Here is a 14982-nt window from a genome sequence, read left to right on the forward strand (position 1 = left end):
TGAAGAGTTTAGAATAGCAATACTTGCAGTGGTTAATAATTCATGCTGCCTGAGATAAGGAAGTTTGTAAGAAAAGAAATAGCAATAAAAAATATACAGAAGTGAAGGAAATAAAAAAACAAAAACAAAGATAATGAGTGTAAATAATCTTATCTAAAGTCAATGGATGTTGATGTAAAGTATTTTGGAGTGTGGAAAGATGTATATTTATATGAAAATGTTATTTAAACTTTTAAAATTGAACCTGTGTGTGTGTGTGTGTGTGTGTGTGTGTGTGTGCGTGTGCGTGTGCGTGTGCGTGTGCGTGTGCGTGTGCGTGTGCGTGTGCGTGTGCGTGTGCGTGTGCGTGTGCGTGTGTGTGTGTGTGTGTGTATATAATATATATATATATATATAATATATATATATAAATATATTTATTTATTTTTTTCTTTTTCCACAGTTTATAGATAAGCACTTTTCTTCAATAATAGTCTCTCTGTACCTTTCCAGTGCATTCATCAAGATGACTGGCAGATATAGCCGAACATACAGCCGTAAAAAAGCTGCTCCACCCCCTATCAGCCAGTTTGACAAGCTAGTGACTGAGCCGGGTGGCAGCAGCACCAAGCCCTCGGCAACCAAGACTGCCGGACATGTGGGGAAGTGGGGGATTACGTCATTCACATCAATCAGGAGCATCAATGGAGGCTTTGGTTAGTAACCCGGATTTATTTATTTATTATCCCCCCCCCCTCTTACAGTTGTTACTTCGAGAAATGTAAAGTGATTAGAATACTCCCAGATTATTTCTGGGGGTATTTTGGGTAACTTTGTATCGGCGGTGCACTCGTATATATATCTTGCTGTACAAATGGAGGTAAGTTTTCCTGTTGTGTAAGCTTTAATTTATTTTGGTTTTAATTCATTTGATGTTGTGAAATGAAGTGTGTATATATAATGTATTTATAATTGTAACTTGTTCGAGTTCGAGTGATTTATTTATGATAGTATTGTACTATGGGTGAACTATTTTGAACTGTGTGCTGTTCCTACTTTGATGTTGCCTGATATTAAGATGTATGAAGGAGATGTGTTTTTTATATTGCTTACACTACTTATATACTTACTCTCTTTGCAGGCAAAGATGACAGCAATAAAAGGTCTCACCCAGATGACTCCCCACCATCGAGTATTGCTGACGATGCATTCAGCTTTGATGGTGGGAGCACAGCCAATGGGGCATCACTTCAGGTGAAACCTCCAAACTCCACATACAGTAAACCCCGAAAGTTTTTCAAAAGTAGAAATGTGGATGCGGTGAGTGAGCCTGTCGCTGCAAAACCCAGTATTATAGAAAAGACTCGAGCCAAAGGATACGATGGGCTGAGTAACCTGAAAATACCGCCCTTGTCCTCCTTTGAGACCCCAGACTCGAGTCAGGGGACAGTGAAAGACAGTGTTGATTTGTCAGACCAAAGTGCTTTTGACAAACTTGTGACAAGTGGTGGAAACAAATCAAACTTCACAGAGGCTCCAAGTGGCCAGAAATCTAGTAGTGGGATCAAGCTTAAGATTTTCAAAAGTCGAAATGTGGCCTCTTGTTCTCAGGAAACATATTCTAGCACCGTGGAGCTGCCCAGTGACGACTCCCGTGCAAACAGCGCCTCGACGAGTGTGGCCAGTTCTCCATCCACAAAAGACTTGAGTGAAGAGAACCGAGATTCGTCGGAGGAGCTCATGCCCTCCAGCTCCCCGCCGGCAGAGTACAAAGAATCCCAAGTCAGTTCAACATCTCTCATATCACAACAGAATGCTTACCATTCTCCTGAAAGACTTGCCTCACCAGACAGGACAATTAACTCGACTTACGATTCTAGTTTTGAGTTCGCGGGGCTGGTGGACCAGAGAACTGGGTTGCCAGTTATAGGTGAAGATAGTGACTATAGCTTTTCAGGTACCAAATCAAACAGTGAAACTCCCCAGTTAGGCAGCAAAAGAACCTATGGTACCAAAGTCTCAAAATCTCGAGAACTGAACAAATACATGAGCAACAAAATGGTCTCATTGTCAGACATTGATACTCAACCTAATACATTGAGTGAAGTTTGTAGTGGTTCCTTAGCTGATGATTTTGATATATTTGGTGTGGGATCAAGTGACTTCACAGAACCACAGAAAACCCCTCCTCCAGTCACAGGGAGAGTGGACAGTCCCACTGTGTCTTCAGGGGGAGGTGGAGAGAGTGATAACTTTGATTTGTTTAGTACAGATTTTGATGAAAATGATATTGAAGACCGGACCAATATTGATTGTGGGACTGGGGTGTTGCCAGTCCAAAAAGACTCTCCTTCAATGGGTGCCACACAGGAAATGGAGGACTTGCTTTTCTCGTCTCAGGGTTCATTAATGACTTCGCAATCGTCCGCCACTTCCTCCTGTGCATCTTACAAGAGAAGTAATTCCACCAAGTCTGAGCCTGAGGGTGTTAAGAAGCCAGAGCAGCCGCCACTGGTCAAGAAGCGCAGCATCTTCAAGAGCCGTGATGCTGACCGTGATGCGAAGAAGAGAGCAACGTACAGACACAAGTGGCATGACCAGGAGGAGAAGGATGATGCAGCTAAGGAGAAGCCGACTCTGCAGAGCAGTCAAAGTGTGACCTCAGCCGCATCCTCCTTTGATGACTTTGACTTTGACCCTCCAGCCACCCTCAAGAGAGTCCAGACATGGCCTGGATCCTCATCAACTGCTGACATGGATGACTCCTATGACAACCAAACAGTGACCAGTGTCAAATGTGCAAAGAATGCAAAACAAGTAAGACATTTTCATGATTTTTTTCATTCACTTTTACCTATTACAGCAGTGTAAGAGGGTTGAGAAATTTATGTTTCTGAATTTCTTTCATTTTGCACTTTATTTGTACAATATGTAATTGATGTGCAGTAATCTTCTATAGAAAGCGTAAAGGCAGAATAAGCAGTGTACGTCACTTGAGGCTGGTTTTCAGATATTTTCTTCACAGAACTGCCAATTCTCTATTATTATTGGATAAGTCAAGTGTTTGCATTATCATAAGAATCTGAAATTCATAGGTTTGATTTCTGTCAAATACAGGTCATGCTGTTTGTTGCATTAACTAATATAATTTTTGTATTATTAAGTAGACTACCCCTAAAGAAGCTTTGGGGATTTTCAATAAGGTTTTTTAGGTTTGGATATCTGTGAATTGAAAAATCTTTTATTTTGTGTAATCATATTTTAGCTTTCTCTTGCTTGTTTTATCTATTTTTATAAAACAACCTTAAAGTCCTAGATAACATTCTCATTAATAGTGATAAGGATTCAGGAGACACTAAAACTTGGTGGTATAAAAAAGGGAATCAAAATAAGTTTCAGTATCGTGTATGTAGGGAATGAAACAGGTGTTTTTGAATTAGATATTGGAATCTAGTAGAAGATCATTACTTTTTTCATGTAGACATTGCTAAAGTGTCAGAAAATTTGATTTTTTTTGTTTTTGTTTATTTGTTTATTGTTGTTGTTGTTGTTGTTCTTCTTCTTCTTCTTATTATTATTATTATTATTATATATTTTCTTTTTAAAGGAGTGTAACAATGTTACTTTTGAATACTTTTTTAAAATATAATTTTATTTATTAAACTAGTCATCAGAAAAATATATTCATGTGTGAGTCATTTATTCAGAAATATACAAAAGGCACAATTTGGCACTTGTTAAGGTATTTCCCTCTGTGTAAATAGCAAGCATCATCCAAGACATGGCAAGAGTGACCAAGCAATGAGAAGGTCACGAGAGATATAGGGAAATTCTAATGTGTTAACAAGTGTTCTTAATGTTTTTTTAGGTTGTCATAGGATGATTATATTCTTTTAGATTAATCATTAGCTTTTTATCTTGAATAAGAGTGGGTGTCATGATCAGCTAAGTGATTTTATAACAAGATTTTATTAGGAAATTAGCTTTCTGTTCACTTAGGAAGACCAACACAATGTTTATTAGCTGACACTTAATATCAACAATTGTAATTAACCTGATGCTGCCAGGGAAGGCATGTATATACATTAATGTCAATGCCCACTGTGAGATTTGATTACAAATTGTCTGTACATATAGATGGTACCACAGTTACTAAGTTACTAATGGGCCAGTTACTAGTACTTCATATCTCACCTGTTTATCCTTTTCCCTGATTTTTGGATATCTTTTCTTTTATCTGATATTGATAATGTCAGTAACATTATAAGAATAATTAATGATTGCATTAATTTTAATGGCATTTGTAAAATATACTTTCTTCCTATAAACTCAAAGGAAAGGTGAAATCAGGTGGATCTTGAGGAATACTAATTGACTCTTTGGTGGCTGAGCATTTATGAGTCGTATATAATTAGTGACACTATATTTGCCTGGCAACATTGGGTTCACTCTCATTGAAAATTGAACATAACAGTTGATGGGTAGTAGAAATCAGACTGTGCATTTCTTCTAATAGCAAAGAAAAAGAAAAAAAAAAGTTCATGTGGTGGATTTCCTGTAATGCATTTTTATAAGAAAGAGCAGTCAAAACCAGTATGATAAAGTTTCCTGTTTACAAAACAAAAGCAAGAGCCTGATGCTTTTATTTCATTTTCTTATTTGCAGATACTTATAACCCTCCTATTTGTTGCAAATTATGACAGAAGTAAAGCCTCAGAATTTGAAACAGTGTTGAATTAAAAGTGATGGCTGATTAATGTCTTTCTCCCCCAGTATTACACAGTTGTCAAGAATGTGAAGAGAACGCATCAGCTGCAAGAATCTGGTGAGTTCCAGGAATTCAATGACGATGTGGAATACTTCCTTGATGCCTTGCGTTCCTCCATGCCTGTCTCCACCCGGTGCCTGGCTGCACTGAACCTGGCTCAGAAGTGTATGGTGCCAGCCTTCAGGATGCATTTACGAGCTCATGGCACTGTGATCAAATTCTTCAGTGCTCTCTCAGATGCACACTCAGATCACGTAAGTTCCGAGTCTTTTTCTAGGTTTTGAGTGACAGACCTTCCTGCTGATGGTGACACTAAGCAGTCTATATTGCAATATTTCTTTGGTTGCATATTAATTTTGTGATGTATAGAAAATGAAAATAAGTATGAAAGAAATTTAGTTATGACATGAGACACTATTTTGAAAGAGTCACACTGAAGTGCATTGATTCAGATTATTTTTATATTTTTCTACACTTCCCTTAGGCTTTTGAGTTTAGAAATATATCATTACTCTATATTTTTATACAGTTTCCTTCTTGTTCATTGTACTTGATTTGCCTTATACAGAGACTGGCCATCTGTGCAGCTACTGTGATGTTCACGCTGAGCCAAGACCGCCTCAACATGGACCTGGACCGTGATTCTCTGGAGCTGATGCTGAATCTGCTCGACACAGATGCAGATGCCTCCGACAATACCCTCGTGGACATGGCAGAAGTGGACCACAACAAAAAGAAGATCCGTGAGCTGTGTCGTGACATGCAAAAGAAAGGCCACGCAAAGCATCTCAACCTGAATAACATCACTGTGAGTTTGTCATGAGGATGTTAGGATTGAGGAGTTTTCACTGACATTTTGGCTGTGATAGAGTATTTTCTTGTGAATATTATTATTGATAACAATGAAGTTCTTAGTGCCATCACTGATATAATTAGTTTTGCTATTATAATTGATCATCTGATATTTAATGTTTCACACTGGCAATAATCCTCACAAATCACATCCATCTTTACAACCAGGCTGGCCACCTTGCGATGGAAACGTTGCTGAGTCTGACCTCAAAGCGAGCAGGAGAGTGGTTCAAAGAAGAGCTGCGGGAGTTGGGTGGAGTTGAGCACTTGATTCGCACCATCACCCATTGCACGCAGATGTTCACCCCTGATCTTGAGACCTGGACACACCCACTTCTTGAAAAGTTGTCGAAGGTTGACCGCTGCCTCAAAGTTATAGAAAATGTGGGTGTCCTAGACATACTATTAGTTCCTTTTGTCTGCTGTAGTTTATTTTTCAAATATTTGGATTTTATCTGTCAGGCAAAATTATTAGTCCTCTCCGTATTCTCTGGTACAGGTGACGCACCAGAACACAGCCAACCAAGAGTACCTCCTGACGTTCCAAGACGGCATATTCCCGGAGAAACTCATGTACCTGTATCGGCTGTGTCACGTAGAGGTGCCCCTGTACCCAGTCAGTGATACAGAGAACCAGAAGACCATGGTAGGTGGGATGTCGACCGGCCAGTTGCTGGTGCAGACCCTGCTCACTACCATCAAAGTCCTAATAAACCTCACACACAACAGTGGAAAGGAAGGTCAGTTTTATATGTTTTTCTTGAGTAACATGCATGAGTTGTAGTTTCATATATTCTATGTCTAATGTCTACAGCACTGTTACCTAGCAGAAGCCATTAAGGTTATAGATATTGATGAATAGAAATGTCAAAGTTTGTAATACTACAGACTAGCCAGTTTATTACTATGAAATATAATGGTGGAAGGTTAGCATTTAAAGGAAAATCTTTGCATCCGATACAATTTAGATATTCAAAGGACCATGCATGTGAATTAGGGATAATGTGCAAAATTTAATTATTGTAATCAAACCTGTGGTCAAGTTGATCACATGTACAAAATTAGGTCCTGGGTCCATACAAGGTATCCCTTTCACATACATGCTGGCAACCCCAAGTGAATATTGGTTGTTAGTTAATCCTTGTATGGGAAAAGATAATATTGAGACAACAGGGCTGGCACTCCATGAGCATGGAATGTACGGTAGTATACGTCTCAGACAACAATGGAGCTAAAGTTAATTTATAGCTTTTAGGTTTATAACTTTGGGTAGCCATAATATCAGTAGAGTTGTCTACTATTTGTGGAAAATATTTGTTAATCTTATTCTTGGTTTATATAATTTCAAGTTTTCTTAATGTTAAGATGGTATTTATAATCTATTATTATAATCAGTGACTATTTTTTATTTATTTATTTATTTATTATAATTATTCTATTTTTTCCCCACCCCCAGCCATGGGTAGCCGTCTTCTGGGCAATGAGCAAGAGGTGTATGATGTTACACTTTATTGCCTCCTGATCATGCCAAGATACTTAGCACATGACACCAGATTCGAGATCTTGATCCTGGTGAGTTACCTGATTGCTCAGTGAAATCTTTGTTGAATAAGAAAAAGAAAACACAAAATCATAAAAATGGGCAGTATTATTTATGTATCATCATCAAGTCATGTTTCATTCTAGTTGATAATACTTTACCTTAAAAAGAAATATTTATTTTTTTGTTTCTTTCAATCAAGGCCTGTTGTCTTCTGTTGAACCTGGTTGAGCATAGTAAATCAAATCGCAACCTGCTGATGAAAAGCAAGGCGCCGGAATTCCTGGATGATGATGATAACGATTGCTTTGGTGGTAAGTCCTTTTTTGTGGTTTATTCTCATTTTTTTTCATAATGGAATAATGTTCACAGTGATAATAAGTCATAAGAAACTTAGGCTAGTTTATACTTTAGACAGTGACTTATATATGCTCCTTTTTGGTTTATCACTACCTGATTTTTGACCATTTTAATTAAAACGGTATAAGAATCATATGATTACAATGGACATATTCAGCTTTTTAGGATTTGTAATGTAAAACTTTTCTCTTACAGGCAAAGGAGAGAGGAAGGGGGCCATGCAAGCTCTCGTAGAACTGTTCTACCGCTGTGAGGAAAGTGCCCGGCAGCAGGAGGCCCACACAGATGACCTCATTGACAATGACTTGACAGAGAAGGCACAGAAGGAGGATGATAAAAAAGATGATGAATTGGAAGAGACTGTGGCCAAGTGTGAGTGGGAGAGATACTTTTACTCATTTGTTATCTGTTTGAAAGCTTGTCTGATTTGCTTATTGTCAGTTATTGTTCTTGTTCTTTCCCAAGACAGGAGAATATATACAAGATTCTTAACCTGTTGGATCTATGTCCCTCACTGCCTGCAGGTGGCCCAAAATCTGGGCATTAGGCTTTCTTGAGTGGCAACCCGCTCAGCATGCTCTAGGACGTTGCGATTACTTAAAAAATTGTACAAACCTAGCCCAGCCTTTCTGACCTTTACAGCATTAAGTACATTTGCTTTTGTAACTGGATATGCCTGCTTAAGTAAGCTGGTAACATAATTCACAAGAACTTGTTCTTCTGCATCAGATGCATTTTTTGGTCCAGGGTTTGAGCTCTTTCCATTCTGAGAATTGTGTCTGATTCAAGGATGTTGTACTTCTTTGCAGCTGCTCTTATTGACAGTCCATACCTAAAAAAGTAAAGTGAAACTAAACTGAGTATACAGTAAAAAAACTTGAAGAAAAACAATTATTATACCAGTGCTAGTAGCTTATGTAAATATGAGGATATACATTTAGTTTTTATTGATTAGTGTTGAAGTATGCAAACATTTATTATCAACAATGTTTTAACGCAATCATTATTACATTTTTATGTCTTCAAAGACTTCTTGCAAAACCTTTTCTAAATAGGGACATCTCTTCTGTGTAGCATTCTCTGACTTCTTCTTCTTCTTCTTCTTCTTCTTCTTCTTCTTCTTCTTTTAGTTATAAATTTATTTTACTACAATAATTGCTGAATCAAAGAGGACTGCTTATTTAATATAATCAAAGTGTTATGGTACACAAAATATCAAATATATACATATATCCAATTTGGACGCACGGTCGTTTTGGTTTTATGCACTGCCTCCTAAATGGGTATGTTGTGGCCCTAATGCAAATGGGTATCATATTACTACTCAAGGTATTTTGGTCCTTTTACTATTTATTAATTTATTTTATTTTATTATTATTTTTTACCCCCCCGTTGCAACACTACAGTGACTTTTTTTTTATTTAATAGAACAAGAAAGTGGACTTTGGTGTGGAAGTGAATTGGTTTGTTTATTTCCCTTTTTCTGTTCTCAGTACTACAAAAGGCAGGCCATCACATGGAGGACACATTGGTAGCTGCATACACTGCCCTGCTTACAGGCTACTGCATCATGGAGGATGAGGTGAGCATTCAGAGTGAAACTTTGAAATGTGTTTAGAGAGAGGGAGTATGGGAGTTTCTTCAAATATTTGTGGTTATTGTGGATACTTCTATGTGTATATTATATATATATGTACTTCATTGGGTGTCTGTGTGATGTAAATGATAGGTATGTATATTTGTAAGCAATTCTTTCTTCTTAGAGAATGGAGTTTTCACTTCTTTTATTTTTCTGCAGGAGTGTGAGGCTGAGATCCGTAGCATGTTACCTGACGCCAACTTTAACCTGATGGTTGTGGTACTGAAGAAATTCCTCCACTTCATGGACCTCACTGCCACGGTAAGGTTATGCGTCAGCAGAACTAAGGTTCTCTTTGACCAACTAGCAGGAAAAAAAAAAATGTTGGCAGAATACTCTGCTTAAGAGTGGTAGCTTCCAGATGTGTGGGGGTCCTACAGATAGAAAGAGATTTTAGTTATATTATGGTTTAAAGTTAAGAGATATGGTCCTAAAATTTTGTATCCATTACTTGTGAGAAAAAATCATTTTAATTTTGTGCTCTTTGACTACCAGTATTGTAGCCGTTTAGAAATCTGTTGATAAGGAAATTGTGTTTTTATGAAAAAAAAGCAATATTTTTCTCAAATGCATTTTAACCCAATGGTGACGGGTCACGGCTATCGCCGTCATAACAATACGCCCGATTTGAGGTGTGCGGCTGTCCGCAGCGGCGCCGCGCCAAAACGCCCTGAGGCAATGATTCGGCTTGATGTACCGAATTCACGCGCTCAGAGTCGGCGCGCTGCTGCCGTTCGCTAGAGCATAGACTTTTTTTTGATTTTCTATACCCGACGCCATTGGGTTAACTCCTCCAAATTGTCTTAGTGTGTCAAGAGATAGGAGACTTTAATTTTTGAACTCTTAAATACACAGAAAATTTACTGTTGTGTGTGGTGGATTATCAACTTAGACAACATTAAAGAAGTTAATATTTGAATGAATTTCAATTGTCATTGAATTGATCACTGAAAAGGGAAGTTGCAGTAAAACAAAAGAAAATATTAATTTTAATTATACGGCAGAGGGCAGTGTAACAGTCTTTTCTTTTTCTTTCTTCTTCCCATGCAGACAAGCCTCTTGAGAAGCCTGAAGCCCACCCAGCGCGTGGTCAAGTACATGGAGAAGCTGGACCGCACGGAGCAGGACGAGGCAGAGGAGGAGAGAAAAAAGCAGGAACAGAAGGAAATGGAGTTTGATGCTTTTGGTTTTTAAGTTACACAAGAACTTCAGTATGAATTTCTGTCTCTGTATATAGGAAAGCGTCTTAATACAGCGACTCTTTTTTATTTTATTTTCATCTGTTTCATTTTTATTGTCATGGAAATGTGATAATTTATAAGTTGTTCACAGTTTATTTATTTATTTATTTATTGTTATTTTTTAGTGTAGATCACAGCACAACTGTGGTAGCAAACAAAAGAAAACAAAACCATCAAAATTCCTTATATTTTGGAGAGTACGAACAATGACACAATATTCAGGAAAACTTATATAGAAATGAGAGCCTCACATGAGGGAGATGACACTGCTTATCCAGCTGGAATTACCCTTTGCTCTTTGGGTCACGGCTGGTGGCAGGACAGTCGCTCCCTCTTCCTCTTCCTCCTGATTCTTTTTTTTTATTTTTTGTCTGCGGCGCCAAGAGTACAATTTGCATTTTTCTCCCATGCATCCAATGGTAGCTTAGGGTAGGTAGTGCAATATTCTGCAGCAACCTCCACATCATTTGTATTTTTTTCCCCTCTCTACCATTCAACTCTTACTGGCCAACCAGAAAAATAATAAATAATAATATAATAATAATAATTAAAAACCAAAGATGTCAGAGCACCTTGAGAAGCCTCCCGCTGGGCTCCACACTGCCCCCCCCCTCCCTTCCCCTCCCACCCTCCCCTGTCCCCCTCTTTCCCACCCACCTTGCCACTCCCTTCCCTACCCCTAACCCCTGACGGCACAGCAGGAGACCCCCGGGCAGCATGCATCAAGGATACAGGACGGGAGAGAGGTGTAGCTTGTAGTGTTATTCTAGTGTGTAGCCGAAGTGTAGTGTCTTTTACAGTTAAACAAAAAAATACACAAAAAATTTGAGAATCCTGACAATTGTATGATAGATGACTATTTTTTTGCCAAACTGTATTTGAAGTTTCTGTATTGAAGTCAGTATCCACTCATTCTCTGTCTAGCAGTGGTGGCTGATTGAATGCATGTTTTTTTATGTGAGTGCATCATATATTTTTTTCCTGTTTTTATTATTTTTTAAAACTTAAATGTGTTACTTTTATGTGCAGGACTTGGCAAATCTTTACATCCACATGATCAGAGGACATTTTTTCACGTGTGGGGTAAAGGCATGCGGACTCCTCTGGAAATTTTTGTTTCTACCAGTGACCTGATTTTATTAGTGATGAAGGGAGTGCATTCATGTCTTCACGAGGGTTAGTTTTTATTTCTCAAACTTCGTATGAGAGTGGAGAGTATGCATGCTGTTATAAATGTCTCATACATTTCCAGCAAAAAAAAAAAAAAAGAAAAGAAAAAAGAATGCACCAATTTTTTTCTTTTTCTTTTTTTCCCCCCCCCCTCTTTTCCTTCTATTCTTTTTATATAAGTGAAGGGGTTCCCAGTGTTGAACCTTAGACCATTTCCTCTTATGTAGTAACCTCCCAGAGATCTCAGAATATAATATTTTATGTTGATGATTTCATCTTGTCTTACTTTTTTTTTTTTTTTATATAGATATACATATTTTCCCCCTGCATAACATGATATTTAATTCCCTCCCTTGTAAACTGATGAAGAGTGAGATTGTGGTATCACAGTAGTTGTGTTCATTCACATATGACGGGCAACACATTCACAGAGCCAATGTTTTGCTTAATTTCTCTGTCTCCCAATATTTTTTTGAATTTTTTTTTTTCTCTCTCTCTCTCTCCCTCAACTTTAAAAAGAGTAGTATACACCATGGGCAGTTGTTGTCTGCTATTGTTTACATGGCTGAGATAAGGGATCATACTGATCATGTCCTTGGTGACCCATTTGGTTGGAGTTGTAAGAAAGAAAGAAAGAAAGATGGAAAAAAAGACATTAGATCTAGTTAATCAAAATGTCTAAATATGTTATTCAGATCTAGCCCAAAATTTTCAGGAGTATAATTTCAGATAAAAAAAAACACAAAACAAAAAAAAACAAAAACAAAGGGGCCAAGTCAGGCTTAAGAAAACAACTGGTGTTTGGGTTATGTTTGGACACCTTGCCAAAGGGTCTCTTGAGGTTGTTCGTTTTCTACCATTGGCCAAAGATGAGATATACCTCCGTGTCATTTGTGAACAAAATCACATAACTGACATCCAAAGTTTGAAACAATCAAATAATATAATACATTTATTATTTTGCCAGAAACACTGTGGCTACAAGCTCAATTCAGTTTTTATTTAATGTTTTTTTTTTTCTCTTAATATAGGAAGTCCTGTCTAATTTGCACTTTTTCAGAGCTTTTTTCCACTTATCAAATTTCATAACATCTTTTTCTCATCACCCATTGAAATTTACACATGTTAGCTTTGTTACAACTGTTGCACAAATAGAGTACTTGGTACCATACATTCCATAGGAGCTGTTGAAGCATTGCCTCACTACGAGGTAATAAATTGTATGTGTATTTGTGATAGCGCACTCTTGCAACCAAACATGTACCTAAGGCTCAACCACTGTGGTTCTGGCAGGAGCCTTTCTTTTCATACTATAATTGCTCAGTGAAATATTGTATGTGGGAATCTGCTGGATTGTAATAGGAATATGCAAAGCTTAAAAATAATTGTTGAAGCATGCCAATTGAAGAGGCTTTTTTTTAAGTTATTACAATTTCTTTGTACTGTATAGCATGAATCCACATGAAAATTTAGTTCAGCTTTCCCAGATAGGAATATGACATTGACGAAACACTTCATCACAGTGAAAGATGCATCAGCCATACCAATAGCACATCCCATATGTACCTAGAATGTTTAATTGGAAGGCCAGTGGGTATTTTTGTTTACAAGTGGGAGATGTTCATCCATTTTGCTTCCCCTCAGTATGGAACCTAGATTTGTTTACATTATATAGATATATACATAGTATTAAATTGTCTTGTATATGTAAATCCTTTATAAATTTGTATCAGATGCATGTAATACAAATAATTTAATACTGTAGGTAAAATTTGTTTTATTCAATTGATCTTTCATAGAAATTTCGGGAAGTCTCCATTTTTTCCTTTCAAATGCAATTAATTGAATGCAACTTTTATTGCATAACAGAAACATTTCTATTACATCTATTTTTACTAAGCAGAAAATGGGCGGGAAAACCTCAAGATTACAAATTCAGAAATAAAAGACTAGTGCATAAATGCATTTATGTCATCCACAGAGCAATAGAACTTTTTTTTTTTTTTCACTTTACCGAATTATGCTGATACTTGTACTGTTCAGTATGAATTGTATTATGTGATTAGATCTCAACTACGGCATGATTCCGCATACTACACACTTAAACTCGTACATACTGTATCATACACAAATTGATGCATTCCTACCCTTAGTAACAACTATGTCCAATACGTCTTGTTCATTTTAGATCCCCAAATGAATTTCTTCCTATTTACGGTTTTGATATGCTCACAATCTCTAGTTAAACGACACACAAAAGTTGCATTATATGTGCACATCAGGTAAAAATGCTTAAGACATACAAGGGGGTAAAAACAAATCCACACGATTGTAGAAGTAAAATGTTTACACCCTTGCAGTCGAGCAATGGACACATTTCAGAAGAAGAGAAAAAAAATATAAAATTGTTATTGGAGTCAAGAATTTTTTTATATTTTATTTCTTTATTCACTGTGACTGATAGATGCGAGTGGGAAATGAAAAAAATAAATAAATAAAAAATACCACCTGTACTTTTCAAAAGGCCTTGATAGGTATGTGGGAGAAGCCAGACGCTTACGTTTGTCTGTGAAGGAAGTTATTATTCCAGAATAAGGATGTACATTTTTTAAAGAAAGATATATAATTTTGTATCAATTTGCATGAAGTGCTAAAACAAAAAAAATTCCCTTTTTTTAAGTTATTGCCTTTTTTGAGGAAACATGTATAAATATTTCCTTTACTCTCTCTATCTCTCTAACTCACTCTCACTCTCTCTATCCAATGTAAAAAGATTTTTTTAAGAAAGAAAAGTACTGACCGGTGTCACCTTATACCCAGCAAAGACGGGGTGAAGCTCCCGAGGTAGGAATTTAGTTTCTGAAGCAGTAACAGTGGGAGGGTTATCTTGTGATGAATGGCCTTCCCGTTTTCTATTTTGAGGGCTGAAGTATTTATTATCAACTGTAAAAAGGAAGCCTCGCCCATGTTTTGTGTACACATGGGGAGGCAGGCTCTGTAATGAAATATACAACTTAGACGTGCATTGTTCTTTTATTAACTTGCTGTATGATTCTGTAAATACTCTTTTGGAGTACAAGATGTAAAAGGTAAAAAATAGTTTTGAAGAATAAGTATGTTAAGTACATAATATAAGTAATTAATGGCTTTACTGTCAGATAGAAGAAAAATAATATGGTTAATATAGTTAAAAATAAATTTGTTTCTAGTAATGTGGTGAGTCGACTGATATAAATCTGTGAAAGATACCACATAACAAAACTTACTAAGAATGATGGTTATTTAATTGACATTTGAATAATTATCATCATCTCTAACTTGTTTCCATACCTATGTGAATGTGCTTTAATAACTAAATGACTATAAATCTGATTACTGGTTGGCAACTTTTATCAAATAAACAACGGGGCCTATTAAAGAAAAATTAAATGGT

At 36.9% G+C, this 14982-nt stretch overlaps 1 protein-coding gene across 3 annotated transcripts in view; it reads left to right on the plus strand.

The window, feature by feature from the left end:
* Positions 1–14572, plus strand: part of LOC125041114 (wings apart-like protein homolog) — a 22965-nt gene extending 8393 nt beyond the window's left edge. For 2 of the 3 annotated variants that reach the window (XM_047635877.1, XM_047635876.1), the window contains exons 3-14: positions 491–695; positions 1121–2796; positions 4753–5001; positions 5316–5555; positions 5768–5983; positions 6099–6339; positions 7056–7171; positions 7342–7453; positions 7695–7871; positions 8993–9081; positions 9298–9399; positions 10189–14572. In XM_047635877.1, the coding sequence (XP_047491833.1) occupies positions 491–695; positions 1121–2796; positions 4753–5001; positions 5316–5555; positions 5768–5983; positions 6099–6339; positions 7056–7171; positions 7342–7453; positions 7695–7871; positions 8993–9081; positions 9298–9399; positions 10189–10332 (3567 nt within the window). In that variant the 3' untranslated portion in view covers positions 10333–14572. The remainder of the gene's footprint in view (positions 1–490; positions 696–1120; positions 2797–4752; positions 5002–5315; positions 5556–5767; positions 5984–6098; positions 6340–7055; positions 7172–7341; positions 7454–7694; positions 7872–8992; positions 9082–9297; positions 9400–10188) is intronic. The other variant, XM_047635878.1, reaches the window with a different exon arrangement.
* The last annotated feature ends 410 nt before the right edge of the window (positions 14573–14982 follow it).

Source organism: Penaeus chinensis, chromosome 30 (assembly GCF_019202785.1).
Source record: "Penaeus chinensis breed Huanghai No. 1 chromosome 30, ASM1920278v2, whole genome shotgun sequence".
NCBI classification, from domain to species: Eukaryota; Metazoa; Arthropoda; class Malacostraca; order Decapoda; family Penaeidae; genus Penaeus; species Penaeus chinensis.